A 16,896-nucleotide genomic window follows, 5' to 3' on the forward strand; every position below is an offset into this window, starting at 1 on the left:
GCAATTTTTGGTAATGAATGCCTAACAGTCACCAATTTTTTCTTTGTAAGAGTCAAAGAGGGAAATAATTTCTTATGATTTGTGTTCAGATTGTTTGTTTTTCATTCCTCCCTCCTTTTCTTTCTTCTTCTCTACCCCTCTCCCTCCTCCCTCCCCTCCCTTTCTTGCTTGTTTTGTTTTGTTTGAGACAGAATTCTTTTTGAAGGCCCGGCTCTCCTGAAATTCATTCTGTAGATAAGGCTGGCCTCAAACTCATGGAGATCACCTGTCTCTGCCTAACGAGTTGTTTCTTGAATGAATAAAGTGAATGGTATTGTCCTTCAGCTTGTGTTGTCAGTAAGCTCAGAGTTTCTGTGAGATAGCATTGTCACAGATGCCTAGAATCACAAGTCAGGCAGGTAGCTTGAGTTGAGCTAGGACCTCACTTGCTGACTGAGAGTAGATGATATGTTCTGCTAAAGAGCAGAAAAGAACTCAGAAACTTGGAAACATGTTCCTCCTGCAAGATAGAGAGTAAGGTGGCTTTAAGAAACCAGAGTAACTTTTCCCTTTTTTCCTGCCTCATTTCTGATTTTTTTAGGGACAATGGTGGGCGACCACACCCGCCTGGAATTCCACAATATTGAAACTGGTATCATGACTGAGAAGCGTTACATCTCTGTGGTCCCCTCCAGTTTCATTGGCCATCTACAGAGCCTCATGTTCAATGGCTTACTGTACATTGATTTGTGCAAAAATGGCGACATCGACTACTGTGAACTGAAGGCTCGCTTTGGACTGAGAAACATCATCGCCGACCCTGTCACTTTTAAGACCAAGAGCAGCTACCTGACCCTCGCCACCCTACAGGCTTACACCTCCATGCACCTCTTCTTCCAGTTCAAGACCACTTCAGCTGATGGCTTCATTCTCTTCAATAGCGGAGATGGCAATGATTTTATTGCAGTTGAGCTGGTCAAGGGGTAAGTAGGAGAAACCTCAGAGTGATGATGGCTATCTTCACTGACACATTTTGTAAAATATGGCTGTGAAGAAAACTGTCCATTTTACTCCATGACCCCTGCCTCTGTTAGTACCCTCCTTGCTAACAAAGATCCACAAAATGACTAGGGCTGGAAAGGACATGGACTCCTAAGATTATTTGAAGAAATTCTACTAGGTTGATTTTTTTACAAAGATTTTAACTATGAAATGTAGTCCTTTGAAATTATAGTGGGGTAAGCTCATTTATATAAACCATGGCTATGGTGTGTGTTGTGCCCATCTTTTGAGTATTACTAATTAAAATTAGGAGATGCATAATAAGAAATGAAATCTAGTTATTTTTCAATACTACAATTAGCATTACAACTATTATTTTGAGAGTAGAGCATGGATATAGTCCCCTAGGACCCAAAATTATAAAATTGAGTTTCTTGAATTTCAGGAAATTGCAGAGTCCAACATTATAGTTTCTTAAACCTCTTTTTGACCCCTCTAGTATGCTACCATAGTATTCACATAAGAACAAAACCAGAACTCAGGATGTTCTTGCTGGTTTGCTAGTGTGCTTGTCTAGCATGCAGAAGGTCCTGGGTTCAACCCTAGCACTGTATACCCTGGGTGTGGCAGCATATGCCTGTAAATCTAGCACTGGTGTGGTAGAGACACAAGGATCAGTAGTTGAAGGCTGGTCTCTGCAGGGTAGCAAACTTGAGGTCAACCTGGGCCACATAAGACTTTGTTTTAAACACACAATACCCTGATCAATATTCTTTGAATTCTATTATTGTCCTCTAGTATTTTGTAGGGTCCTAAATGTAGCTTTTCATAGATCTAGGTATTACTATGGAGCATTAGGAAAGTAGACTTTGGGCTGGGTGTGAGTACATGCCCATAATTCCAGCACTAGAGAGTCTGTGGAAGGACGATTATGAGTTCTAGGCTAACTTGTACTATATTATAAATTTTTGACTTAAAGAAAATGAAAGAAGACTCTATGAGTCTGGGAATATGGAGTTGAAATAATGTATGATCCAATAATTACTGGTGATTTTAAGTGCATTTAATTGGTATGCTATGCCAGGAAAGCATGGGAAATGTAAAGCCCCCTTAGTTTTGATATGTATGTGATTGCCACCGAACTACTTCATGGACCCTGAAGCGATCGTGTGCTCTTTTGTCTTTTGCAGGTACATACACTATGTGTTTGATCTCGGCAATGGTCCCAATGTGATCAAAGGCAACAGTGACCGCCCCCTGAATGACAACCAGTGGCACAACGTGGTCATCACCAGGGACAGCAGTAACACCCACAGTCTGAAGGTGGACACCAAGGTAGTCACTCAGGTCATCAATGGTGCCAAAAATCTGGATTTGAAAGGTAATCCTTATGTCGAATTTGTATCTTAGAGCCCATCTTGCAACACAAAGTTTGCTTCCACAGGGAATCTCCAGGTTAGGAATTCGAGCCATATCTTCTGTACCACACAGATTCCATTTGAAAACTATTGAATTATACCATAAGGCCATTTATCCAGTTTCTATACAAGACCCCACTTCAAAAGTGCTTCCTGATCTGTGATGATGTTAGGAAAGTCTTTTGGGGGTCCAAAAGATGAGCTGATTTGGGGTCCAAAAGATGAGCTGAGTCAAGGCCTTGTTAAATTGTAGGTGTGTCCTCACTAGAGAGGGAAAGTATTTGGCTAAGTCCTTCCAACCTGGATGACATTGTCTCAGCCATAGTCACTACTGTGTAATAATACATATACCAAAAGGACATAGTTGTTGTTACTCTCATCATGCATTATTAGATGCTTGATGGGATGTCTGAAAAACACTCAGCACATTATTTCTAAAAAGCACATAAAAATTACCCAATAAATGGTTGTGGCTGTCCACAATGTTGTTAATCTTTACTTCACTTAATTAGGTAGAAGCTACTTTGTACAGTTGATATGGTGATTCAAACTTTGTGAGATGTTGGATACAGAATTGAACGACTTATAAGAAATATTTAGTTGTTTTTTTTTAATTTTAGTAATTTATGAGTTCTGGAAGTTATTCTTATTTTAGCTGACCCTTCCCTTCCCCACCACAGTTGTATTATCATCATCTAAGAAACAGTCTAACGTGTGTGTGTGTAAGCATTATTGGACATGGCTGCCACATTCTTTCTCTACTCCGGCTCTTTTACTGTCTTCCTTCCTTTGTAGGTGACCTCTATATGGCTGGCTTAGCCCAGGGCATGTACAGCAACCTTCCCAAGCTTGTGGCCTCCAGGGATGGATTTCAGGGCTGCCTGGCCTCTGTGGACTTGAATGGACGCCTGCCTGATCTCATCAACGATGCTCTCCACAGGAGTGGACAGATCGAGCGAGGCTGTGAAGGTAGAACCTCTCTTCTTTTTAAGGCTCAGCCTTGCCACAGCACCGAGCCCCCTTGCTGCTCTGCCAGTTCCTCTTTCCTCAGTTTACCCATCCTCGGTCAATCTCATTCCCCATCCTATGCCGCATCCTCATCGGTGTCCTCTTGTCACTGGTTGAGTATGCTGGACATGTGCCACGGGCTTTAAAAAGGCATGCTGGCAGACGTCCTTTCAGGGTCGCATACTTGGTGGTGAAGAACCTTTCCTGTCACGGGCATCAGACTTCTCCCAATTTGTGCCTTTGTTTTCAGAGTGGCTCAAAGAGCACTAGAGATTTCTATTTTAATAATGGTAAGGACAATGCAAAGAGTCCACATTGATGTCACCAATTATTTGGTCATTTGACACAATTCCATTGGGAGACAGAGAAATGATGTCCCACTGTCATGATGATGGAAGGGAACTAGTATTTATTGAGTACTTGCTGGATCAGGCTCTGCTTGTCAGTCCTTGGGGTACTGTCAAGGAATATTCTCCATTCCCACATTCAGAAGACCTGGATTAAGGTCCCAGCTGACCTTTGGTAATTTACTTAACCATTCAGATCTATCTTTTCTTTCTCTGCCAAATGGCAGAATAATAGGCCCTATCAAAAGTCGTATGAAAAAAAAAAATCTGAAAGATACCAAATGCCTGATACGTAGTGGGTACTGGATAAATGTGGGATTATTGTTCCTGGATATTATCTCATGCGAGACACATACTAGTACTGCATGTTTACCCACGCTGCACAACAACCATTCTCAGCCTGTTTCTGTAGATGGTGAAAGTAATGCCTTTCCAGAGCTGTTGGTGACTGGAAGATCAGCTTAGTTTTAGCCAGTAGAGGGCAGCAGTGTACACATTCTTGCGTTCATTCCTGCCCTCACTTGGACGGAGAAATAATTGCAGATCATCTACAGGCAAAGGTGATGCCTAACCTGTCACCAAGATCTACATCTTCGTTCCTCTGGCTGAGACTAATGGTTCTTTGTGCAACGTACTGTGTTTCCTTGCATCCATCTTTCAGTTTCCATGTCAAAACTGTTCACTTATTTCCTGTGTTCAAGTTCATGAACACTGCTTTTGAAGCAGCTTCCATTTGAGTTATCTCTATCCCTTGAAAGCAGTTTTGCAAATGCTTCTCAGGCTAACTTGTGCTACAAAAGATGTTTGCCTTGCCTGAGTCAGTTGCCTGGTACTAGTGTCAAAAGGATCATCCCTACGATCTGCTTCCCGGTCTCCTTTAACCAAGACAATGTTTTTAATTCTGCAATTCTGATGGCCATTAAATATGGTGTGTGTGTGTGTGTGTGTGTGTATGTGTGTGTGTATATATGTGTGTGTGCATGTGTATGTGTGTGTGCATGTGTGCGTGCATGTGTGTATGTGTGTGTACATGTGTGCTTGTGTGTGTGCATGTGTGCTTGTGTGTGTGCATGTGTGTGTGTATCTGTGTGTTTGTCTGTCTGTGTGTATGATGGGCAAGAGGTTAAGCATCAAAAGGCATTTGAGGTAGACATTTTGTGTTTTCCTGAAAATGCTGTACAATTTCATTCAACTTGACCATTTCTTTTGGACTTACTGGTCTACTCAGAGTTCTTCAGATGGTAAAAAACAATGCAGGGAAAAATGACGTATTTGGCATTCAAATGAGTATCTTACTTTAGAAGGCTTTGGGATGACAGGAGTTGAGCTTCTCTCAGAATTACCGTATCAAGTTAAATTACAATGTGAAATTACATATTAAAAACAGAAAGCAGGGCTAAGGGAGATGGCTAAGGAGTTAAAAGCAGTCTTGTTCTTCCACAGGATGCAAACTCAGCTCCTAGCACCCTTATTATGTGACCTATAACACTGCATTCAGTGGCCCAATACTTTCTTCTAGCACTGCATTCATGTTTGTGCTCTCTCTCTCTCTCTCTCTCTCTCTCTCTCTCTCATGCATGTGTATGTGTGGCACGCACACAGAGACCCACACATACCTTCACACACGTTTGAAAAATAAAATCTTTTAAGAAAAGAAAGCATCAAGTACTATTTAAATAGCAAATTATTCTTAATGTGTCTTATGTTATTCAGATTGAACACTTAAGAATCTAACCCTCAAGCTTTGTTAACCAATAGAACTGTAGTGTAAGGGATGGGGAGATGGCTTGGCAGGTAAGGCAAGTTCTCTGTAAGCATGAGCAGCAGAATTTAGATCCCCAGCATCCACACAACTGGGTAGGTCCTCAGCATCCTACCCAGCTGGTTAGGTCATCCTTAGTCCTAGGCCACAAGAGACAGAGACAGGATGTCTGGAGCAAGCAACTAAGTATATTAGCTGAATCAATAGGCTCCGGGTCCAAGTAAGAGATTGCTTTGGTAGGGAAGGCACCCTGATATCAACTTCTGGCCACCATATGCATGTGCTTTGCACACACAGCACTTGCACATATACTCATATCACATACATGCCAGAAAAAAAGAGCGAAATGTAGCACAAGTCACACATGTGACTTAAAATTTCCTAAGAGTTATATTTCAAAATGTGTAGCATAACAGAAGATCCGTTTTCATTATATATTTCACCTTAGTTAAGCAAATTTTCCCAAAATATTAGCATTTCAGTATGTCATAAAATGACGCATGGGTATTGTATATCCTTTTGATTGTATTAAACCTTCAAAGGCTTGTGTGCTTTGCCTTTGCAGCAGCCACTAAGTTCAGGCCACATCCATTTGCAGCTCTCTTGCCACAAGTGTGTCTGTCCGGCTGCTGTATTGGAAGCAGAGCTCCATAGAATGCGAAACTTGGAGTTATAATGAAATAAAGCGACAGGACCGGAGAGAAAGGAAGTTTAAAGTAACTTCTACAAAAATGTAAAGACAGAAGGGAGGAATGAAGCCCACTCAGGAGAGATTCAGGGGAAGCAGTGAGAGCTCTGGCAGAAGGAAATTACCCATCACATTGGGGCAAATGTTCCCAGCTCTCCCCAAAGCTCTCCATCGACTTGGGTGATTCACAACATGCATTATGGCAGACTCTAGCCTTTCTCTAAGTACTCTGATTGTTCAAAGCCGGATACTGTGACTTGATGGCTCTCCCATCCATCTATGGCAAAGCCCGAGGGCCTAATCGCATGCACTCTATTGCCATGGAGATAATTATGATGGTTGCCCACCGAGCATTAAGACTTTCCTACTGGGTGGGATGAAGTGGAGGCTGAGTGCCAAGGGAGAGAGGAAGGTCCCTGTTTATTGTACACAAATGACTTCGATAATTAGCTTAAGTGGCAAGGAAAAATGGCCAAAAAGTGGGTTAAGGCATAAATTACTATCATTGGAAGTTTGCAGCATTGTGAATAAGGCCCCAGAGAAGATCCTGGGCGCCTTTTTAGGGTTCTGTGGAAATGACACTGTAAAGGATAGTAGCAAAGCGAAACAAAGGACCTCCAACCCTGTAGAATCTACAGAGGGTTCCATTCTCATGAGTCTCTTGCACATAGCATGTGGCTCCTAAGAATATCTTCTGGTATAAGGCACATGGCATGCACAGGAAAGAGAGCATGTAATTTGGTGTTATTTCTTCATAGAGAGAGTAAACAAGGTGGGGATAGCTGTCTTTACTGACAAAACATGACTTGGTTCTACTTAAAATGGCAAATATGTTAGGTTTTTATATATTTATATAATTTTAGCAGTCTAAGATCTAATATAATTTCTTGCCAAAGTCACTGGCATTGATATTTTAAGATCCTAAAGGAGTAAATGTACTTTTTTCCCTTTACCTGACCTCCAAGAACATATGTAAGAAATTATAAGAGTTAGAAATTATTTTAAAATGTGTAAATTTGACATTCTTTGGTTCTCAAATTATTAATTTATTTAGTAACTAAGAATGATCTGGAAGTAGGTTTTTAATTTATGTCTGTGATTTAGAAGTTAATTCAGATTTCCACTCAAATTTTAGCTATGACATTTGGCCTCTAATTTGGGTCAAGATTTGTTTTTGTTTTTTTTTTTTTTTTTTTTTTTTTTTTAAAGTAATGCCTTACTTCAAACTCAGCTGATAAATACCTGTTGAGATCAACTTAGCTATAGAGCCTGAGGCATCCTGAGCAGAAGTGCTATTGCACAGTTGAGGAGGGGAAACATCTGAGAGAATATACCACGTGCTTCATTTTGGACCTGGCATGAATCAATCAAAAAGGACATTCATTTTGCCTTTTTGCCCACAAACATTTGCTTATATTCCTACAAATTAAACAAATTAAGCTCTTTGGTGTCCTCAATGAGTCATCTGGGTAGAAATGCATGACTCTGGAGCCATATCCCTTGGTGGCATTTTCAAGGGTAGAAGGGGACTGGGGTGGCGTGGTGACTCTCCTATGCTCAACTCCTAAATGTCCCAAAGTATTTTTGTGGGCTTTGAGTGTGCACATGTGTCTTCCAGTCTGGCCACATGCTGCCGTTATCTCTAGAGTGAATGCCTTGGGGTTGGCTGTGTACCTGTGCGAAGGCTGTCCCTGCCCGTCGCTTGTGCTTTGTCAACTTCACTGTTTCCCTGTCCTAGCTCTGCTGACTTGGCTCCCAAGAGGCCCTGCTCTGCCCTGGTTTGTGCATCCTTGTGTCTTGTGTCTCTGGTGACTTTGTAGAGCATTTCAAGTGTCTGTCTGAGTGATGTTGGTTATGCAGACTGCATTTTTTTGTTTCTGTAATGTTAACCAGTTGACTCTACTCTAACTAACCTTTGGTTATTGTTTTCGCTTTTTCTGTTCTTTTGCTAACAAAGTTGCGTTGACCAAAGCTGACCTGCAAGGTAGAGAAGGCTCTTGTACCACTTTGGACTGAAAGATGCCCTGTGTGACCCTTGGTATTGTTACATTAGAGGGTTTCTAGCTGTCACACTTCTTAGACAGCAGCCATTGTTGGGGAGGGGGCTGAAGCCAGTGTTCTTCCGAAAGGGTGACAGAAAACCAAAAAGTACACATGAAATATTATTGTACAAAGGATATATCATGGGAATAAGAACATGACTCCATTCTGGGTGGGACCAAAGAGATTTGAAGCATCCCATGCTATCACTGTCTTCCAATAGGATCTATTCTGGAAATAATTAATGCTTCTCCCTGTATTTACCATAGGGGGTCTGGCTCCTTTCAAGCTATTCAGCAGCGATAGAAGGAAGAACTTTGAAGAGGAAGAAACAGCCACTTGATTTCTTAATTTATTACTCTCTAGGTCAGGAAGGTCATTTTCTAGAGCAGGACATTTAAATGCTTGGACCTTATAAACGACCATATCATTTTCTCTCAACTCATTTTAAAGAAATATTTTAGGCATGTGGGAGATATTAATGCCATTAACACATCGCAGAGATTTATATTTCCTATTGGGGATTTTGGTTGAGTACTTTAATTTTCTATTGTGTGATCTAAGCAGAAAAAGGACTCTTGGGGAAACAGAGGGTCTGTTGGCTTTATCCTGAATATCCTACAAAGGACGTCTGCCTGGGAGATGTCAGTGAATATCTGCGGGAGAAGCCACTGCTGCTGTCATTCAGAGAGACACCTTGCAAAGTCAATAATGGCCCGTCATTCCTGTCGGGTCAGGCTGCTTTGACTCGGAATAGCAAGGGAGGAACAGAGCATTTTAAATGTCTTATAGCAACCAGGGCATAAAGCCTCAGATGGCCACTACAGAATCTGTAATCAGACCAAATTGTGAGAAATAATGAAGGCAAAGGTACCTTTTGAAAGTGATATTTCATCTCTAGGATCATTTCCTTTGCTGTGACTTCCTTTATATGCACCACGTGGGTAGATATCCTAGTGTCTACCTTTGGGGGTGGGGGACAGGGGAGGCAGGGACAGCACACATACATCAACTGATAGTGCCATTAGATTGGGTGCAGTTCTTTTCTCTTCATCTCTTCTTAGCAAATTGAAATATGTCCTGGTATATATTACAATTTGTGAAAAGAACACATACCTTGAACTTCAAGCATGCTTTGTAACAGCATTCAGTTTTAAAGCAGGTAGCCCTTTTGGGTAATATTTTAGGCATTAGGCTCAATTGTTGAAAAAGGGACATATTTTTCTCGAAGTGGAGGAAAAGCAGAAGGAGGAAGAGGAATCAATGTGCAGTATATGATAGTCTAAAGTGACTGAAGCTCCTTTGGAGCAGATTTAATAGGTTAAGCGAGAAAACTATATATTACCCTCAGTTTTTCTGTTCTCCAATATATTAACTATGTAGATTTTGAATTTCTAGACACTGGCTCAGAGGCTCTCATTAGGGACTCTGTATGTGGCAAAATCATCTTAAAGTTACCCATCTGCCTTAATTAACTTCTCTCCTTGCTGGGAAAAAGTATCTGACAAAGGCTGCTTACAGAAAAGTGGTTTCATTTGGTGCATGGTTTAAAAACGGTAGTTCATTCTGGCAGGGAAGGTGTGCTGGCGGTGTGAGGGGGCTGGTCTCACTGCACCCTTAGTCAGGAAGCAGAGAATTGATGGGGCGTTGGCCCAAGCTACCAGACCACAAGCCTGGTGCTTCCAGTAACCCATTTCCTCCTGTGATGGTCCCGAATATTCTTCCACTTCCCCCAAAACTGCCACCACCTTGGAGCCAAGTGTTCAAACTTGGGGACCAGGGAATATTTCACATTCAAAACACAAAGATAGCAAGATAGAAACATGGTGTTTGACAGCCATACAAAGGTGTGGTTGGTCTCTTTATTTATCATAAATTATCTACCAAGTGTATACATATTGGGGAAGAAAAGACATCAAAATATCTTAAGAGTCCCCTTTTACAAGAGCCCAGTAAGTAACTTAACTCTAGGATACAGTCATTTTTCAGTTTTAGTTTTCTTGACAATAGTGGATAGATATTTCTCCTAAGCTGACACATTCAGCAGTAAACTGTGGACAGAGATAGTTTGTAGCATTAAGTACCAAGGGCAGTAAAAACACAATAAAGAAACCAGGCAGTTTACAATAAAGAGGCAAAGTGACTCTAAAATGTATATAAGAATGAGCTATGAGGAGTGACATTTGTAGTCTGGGTTAATAATCAATAGTTTAAGTCCTCCTGGTTGTGTTATTGGATTGTGTTTTATTTACTTAATTAAAAAAAAAAACTTCCTTAATGACCATGCTGCTTGGTTTAACAGGGGGAGTTTCAGCTATTCTTGTATATCACACATTTATCTAGGAGTATAGATCATGCTGTCTACATATCAGAGAAGCCAGGAAGGCAGCCAATAATTACATTGCAGAATGAAAAAAGTTATCTTGGAGTTTTATACAGTACCATGTGAGGAGGAAGGAAATTGACTAGCATGAATGGTTAAAGGTAGTCAAGGTGAGTGTTTCAGGATAATTTCTCAGGCAGAAGTTTAACTGAGACTAAGTAGCAGGTATTTCCCAGGTAAATTTATAGAGGAAACTCATTTTAAAGCTTGGCTGGTACAAGGAACTAAAGATTGTCCAATTAAACTGAAATAATACACATGTGGAGATGTGGTAGATGATTCTGGATCAGGGAGTGGGGAGAGAGTAGCTGAGATTCCTTGTAAGGAGTTAGATTTATCCTGAAGCTGCTATAAGGGGGGAACTGATATTTGAGTCTGATTTGTATCATATAAAGATTTCCTGGCCCATTCTTTCAGAGTAGAAACTGATTTAAAAAAAAAGATAGGAACTGAAGACAGAGATGAAGAGGAGAAGTAGGGTGCCTATTCCACTGAGAAGGGACAGGTTCCTAGGCTCTGCTACTCTACTGTCTAAAGAAAGGGGAAAAAAAGTTCCCTCCCAGAAGATGCTCAGGGTATCCAGGATGAAAACAAGCTCTTTTTCCTTCTTGTGCTTGATAACAGAGACACCTTATGACAAAAGATTGCAAGGAATCTATGAACCTCCTGTATTCACACCAAGATCTATACAAGCTCATTGGGAGGCTATGGGTCCTACTCAGTGGAAGAGAGGTGCCATCAGTTTGAGAGGTTTTGTCTTAGTCATCCATTCATAGCATGGTCATCCTATGGAAGCATATTGATCATTCTTTAGGTTTTCAAGGTAGATCTCACCAGAGAATAAAAATCTCTGTAAAACCTTATCTATATAAGAAAGGAGCAAAACAAAGAAAAAACAAACAAGCAAGCAAGTAAACAAACAAACAACAATACTGTGGGAAGTAGAGCAGCATGCTTCATCCAGCCAGACACTTCGTGAGAATCACTTCTTTATGTTCATCATGGCTTTCCTTAACAGTCTTATTTTTAGAATTCAACGACTTCTTTACTAGAAACCTTAGCTTTTCTTGTTCCCAGATAGTAAGCAAGAACGTGATGGTTAATTAGCTCAGGGTGACAGGGGTTATATGTTTGCTATTTGTAGAAGGTTAATATCTCGGGGTTTGAATGCCTTAAAAAAAATCTGAAGTTCTGTTAAGGCATTTTCAATTTTAAATCTCCTTTTTTTTACACTATACTGCAATGATTTAGTGACTTATGTAGATAGGTGGTATGTGCGTGGATATGTGTAGTATAGTTCAGAAGATGATGCTTGGCAGCAAGTTTTCACCTTCCCTTATGTGGGTCCTGGGGAAAAACCAAGAGTCATCAAAGTTGCCCATTAGTGCCTTTACTCCCACTAAGCCATCTCATCGACCCTCTATTAAGGCATTCTTAGAAGACATTGACATTTACCTTTCATTTGTGATGGACATTTTAATTTTCCAATTTTGCTACAAGCAATGTTCTTTACCTCATTTTCCTCAAAGCTAAGGGCTGTTTCACATTCTCTGCTATATTTTATGTAATGAAATATGTCACCTGACTTAAAAGAAATCAGTTCTTCAAAAATAGTTTGCCTTATGGGAAATAATAAGAGGGATAGGAATTAAGCTGAACATCCCATAGCAGTTTTGGTTTTGTCCTTCGAAGATGAGAAATTGTGTCAATATGACCTATTATTTATATAATACATTTTGTTTCTGAGTATCTCACCAACTTTCCACCAAACTAAAACAGGAAGAAAAAGCCCAATTTTTCCCTTCAAGAAAACTGACAATGTCATGTATTGAAAGTTACCAAGTTTAGGAGAATGCTACAGACATGTAAATTCTATCATGCCATTCTATGGCTTATACTGTTATCCTATTTATAAACTTTACATAAGTTATTTCACTTAAGCCTCACCACATGAAGTAGAATCATTTATATCACAAATATGCAGAAAGTAAGTTTAGATAGGCTACATTTATCTTGATAGTAAATGCTAGAACTGGATTTAAAGCTACATTTTTTCTACTATATCATAGGTTTTAATTTGTGTTTGAGTATACTCTAGGTACACAGAGTACAGAGATACTAGAAAGTATCTGAATGACTTTAAGCTGGAGAGAGTTTTTATAAAATATTATTTTAATTATTTCTAATGCTATTTACTCAATGCCCATTATCCCAGTTATGCTTCCCATTGCTGTGATGAAACACCATGACCAAAAGCAAATTGGGGAGGAAAGGATTTATTTTAGTTACACTTCAATATCATACTCTAACAGCAAAGGCAGTCAGGACAGGAATTCAAACAGGGCAGAACTCAGATACAGGAGCAGGTGTAGAGGCTGTGGAGGAGTGCTGCTTAGTGGCTTCCTTAAGCTGTTTTTTTGTTTGTTTGTTTGCTTGTTTGTTTGGTTGGTTTTTTTTTAATAGTACCTAGGACCACAAGCCCAGGGGTGGCACTACCCACAAGAGCATGGACTCTCCCACATCAATCTCTAGTTAAGGAAGTGTCTAACCTGCATTCCTAAAGCAAGATTTTATAGAGATTTTTTTTCAATAGATCTTCCCTCCTCGCTGATGACTATAGATTACATCATGTTGACATAAAGCTAGCCAGCACACCATTCTACCATTCCTTCTACCTTCCTTCCTCTTCTTCTTCCTTCTCCTTCTCCTCCTCTTCCTCCCCCTCTTCTTCCTCCTCTTCTTTCTTCTTCTTCTTCCTCTTCCTCTCCTTCTCCCTCTCTCCCTCTCTCCCTCCCTCCCTCCCTCTCTCATTCTCTCTCTCTCTCTTTCTCTCTCTCACACACACACACCACACACACACACACACACACACACACACACACACACACACACATTTTTACCTACCCTATATTACCCCAACAGAACACTAAATCAGTGCTAATGGGGGAAAAAATAAAATCTGCAGCATGGGTACCAGAGCGGGTTGAAACGTAGGATGTCCTGATGAAGCTTTTCTCCCCAGTAGCCTCTGATCCGTGTGGTCAGCAAGATCTAAGACAAACGGATTTGCTTCATGTGTTGATTTTTGTGATGTATAATGAGGCCTTAGTTTGCGTTTTTAAAGTCACTAACTTTAAGGTCTTTGTTCTTAAGAAAGGGAGTGATGTCATCATTGGGTATCTATGGTTCAGGCACCCCAAGAATAGGGCGATTGAAGCAAGAAGGATTACGATAACAGCTGACTAGTCTTTCTTATCATCCCTCCTCTACTTGGGGCAGGGTGAACTCCTGCCTCCTCATTGCCAGGGGGATATTACTTCTCCTACCATTTAAGCATGGGATTTGGTTCATGACTCTTTGATGACTTAGGTGTTCTGTGGCCTGTTCCATAACAGAGATTCTTAGCAGTTCAGCAAGGCAATTGACAAGACAAAACAGGAGGTAGCTTCCAATGGGCCACCCTAGGATCATTATATCCCACTAAAGTCAATGCATGAAACAAATCCATTTATATCCTAGATGTTGCTAATATCCAACACAGACCATGGTTCAGAGGCTGTTGGGGCAAAAATCGTCATCAGCATATCCTTCTTAGGCCTATGTTGCAGTATAGTATTCTCAGTGTATCATGAAGGGGATGAAGTAGCTAAAAACCACTGAGGTGTCACTGAAATTGCCACTAATGTGTTCCTGCTCATCATGCTGATTGTATGATTTTTCTCAGCTGCTAACTGAGAAGCCATGAGCAACTTAACATTGGTAACAGACTGTGATGCCATATTGAGCACTGACATAGCCCCAGTTCTACCTTAAGGGTAGAAGCTGATGCGGGTTCAGCAGCATTCACCAACAGTAAGTTGGGACATTGAGAAATATATTTGGTTACATTCTGCTTAGGTACTGGAAGAGAACAGTCCACGTTGTTACCAGGGTAATGAGCTTTCTCATCTCAAGGGTCTGTAAATATAAAATATCCTCTGTTAACTTCATTTTCTAGAACATGAAGAGGAAGTGACAACATCAGGAGGCACATGCCTCAGAGGTATATTTGGAGAGGATTGGTTTCCAATGAGAGCATGGGGCAGTTCTTGGAGAGAAAAAAAATTTCCCAATCGAGATGGATCCATTAGTGGCAGCTGTCAGATTATCATCTAACAACAACAGAATGGAAGAAACAAACAACGTTATTATTTCCTAGGGCAGTGAAAAATAAAGCTAGAAATTAGACAGCACACTAATACCATGTCATGCTATTCATAGCCATTGTCATGTTTAGTCAAGGTTAGCTTCTATCAAATGATATACAGTGGGAAACATTGTTGAAAAAGTTCCCAACCCACCATCATGACCCACATGGCACACCTCTTTAATTTCATTTTTTCCCAAGAGTTATTATTTATATGGAGCAAATATTGAATAGAACATATATGTTCATTGAATACATGGATATAAAATATACTTTGCTAATAAGTTATTAGAACTACTATCATTTAGAAATGTTGTTCTATATTTAACTCAATTTTCCATTTGACATAATTATTTCTCACTGTACCTGGGTATAGTGACACAAGAGAATCCTATTTCAATATATGGTGAACCTGAATGTACCTACATTTTTTTTTTTGGTTTATTTTTGTATGTTTGTTGAGACAGGATTTATCTGTGTAGCCCTGGGTATCCTTGAATTCACTTTGTAGACCTACCTAGCCTTGAACTCAGAGATCCACCTGCTTCTGCCTCCCAAGTCCAGAGATTAAAGGTGTGTGCCACCTGGCCCAGCAGAATGTACCTCATTTTTAAGTTAGAAGAAAAATCATGGTCTACCATATACTACTTAAAACAAAACAAAACAAAACCCCCAATCAATCAATCAATCAATCAATAATCAATTAATCAAACTAAAAAACCAATAACGGGCTCCAAGCCCAAATTTGTTTATATGGACTACAATTAATAAATTCTAGAGAAATTTATTTTTCAGGAAAAATTGGCTTTAAACACTAATGGAATATGTCTTCCCCTTTACCTCTGTAGCTTCCATTCTTCCTTTTCCGTCTTTCTCTCCCAGCCCCTCTCCTTCTTTCTTGCCCCTCTTCTTTCTGATGGGTTTTTTGTTCCATCTTTCCTTTCCTCCTTTCTTTCTTCCATCCCACTCACTGGGCTTCCTTCCCTCCTCATAATCCTTCATTCATTCACTACAGACTCAGGAGTCTCCACTCCATCTATAGGTCTCAAACCCATGGGTTGCAACCCTTTAGCAAATATCTATCTCCAAAAATATTTGCACTACAATTCATAAAGTAACCAAAATTATATTATGAAGCAGCAACAAAAATAACTGTATGGTTGGGGGTGTCACTACAATATGGGGAACTATATTAAAGGGTTGCAACATTGGGCAGGTTGAGAAATATTGTTCTAGACCAAATGTTACATTAGAAATACAAGGTGTAAATTAATCAAATAGGACATCAGCCTTTGATGGACTAACTATAGAATCACTAGAAGAAAACATAGAAAATGCTCTATAACATTTGTCTTGGCGAGGTTTCCTGCATAATACTGAAAATATGGAGAACAAATATATATGTGTGTAAATATACATATTTATAAAGAAATTGTATTACACTAAACTACAAAATGTTCACATAGCAAGAGAATAATAGAATATGGACACAATATACCACAATAGAATGTGGATTATGAAGAAACATTTGCAAATCAAATATTTGTTGATAGGTAAATATCTCAAGTGTAAAAGAAACACAATCAATCAAGTTGCTGACAAAAATTGATCCATTGAAAAATATGGACAAAATATTTAAATACCACTATGTATCATGAATGTAAAAACCTTTTCACCTCAAATCATTGAGGAAACAGATATTAAACCATAACAAGTTAGTAACTCATATCTGTTAAAATGACTGTGATGGAAAAAAATGATAAATTGGCAGGAAAGTGGAGAAGAGAGAATCATTATGTGTTGTTGGTGGGAATGTAAATTAATACAGTAATTACAGAAAACAGTATGGAAGTTCTTCAGAAAACTAAAAATAGAATGAGCATATGATCTAACGATACTACTTCTGGGCACATATCCAAAGGAATTAAAATCAATATGTCAAAGAGATGTCTTTATTCTGATGTTCACTGAAACATTGTCTAGAATAGCTAAGAATTAGAAATGAACTAGGTGTGGTCATCAGGTAACCGGATAAAGAAAAAAGACTCCGATGAACACATTCAACCTTTAAAACGTGAAGTAC

At 39.7% G+C, this 16,896-nt stretch overlaps 1 protein-coding gene across 45 annotated transcripts in view; it reads left to right on the forward strand.

The window, feature by feature from the left end:
* Positions 1-16,896, forward strand: part of Nrxn3 (neurexin III) — a 1,612,235-nt gene that overhangs the window by 787,044 nt on the left and 808,295 nt on the right. For 29 of the 45 annotated variants that reach the window (XR_001780421.2, XR_001780422.2, XR_001780425.2 and 26 more), the window contains 4 exons: positions 581-962; positions 2,172-2,362; positions 3,195-3,368; positions 8,162-8,188. Coding sequence is in view for 40 of the 45 variants with exons in the window: in XM_006515534.2 (XP_006515597.1) it covers positions 581-962; positions 2,172-2,362; positions 3,195-3,368; positions 8,162-8,188 (774 nt within the window). In the remaining 5 variants the exon portion in view is untranslated. The remainder of the gene's footprint in view (positions 1-580; positions 963-2,171; positions 2,363-3,194; positions 3,369-8,161; positions 8,189-16,896) is intronic. The other 16 variants (XR_001780424.2, XM_006515547.2, XM_030246603.1 and 13 more) reach the window with 1 other exon arrangement.

The sequence above is a fragment of the Mus musculus genome, chromosome 12 (assembly GCF_000001635.26).
Source record: "Mus musculus strain C57BL/6J chromosome 12, GRCm38.p6 C57BL/6J".
Classification (NCBI taxonomy): domain Eukaryota; kingdom Metazoa; phylum Chordata; class Mammalia; order Rodentia; family Muridae; genus Mus; species Mus musculus.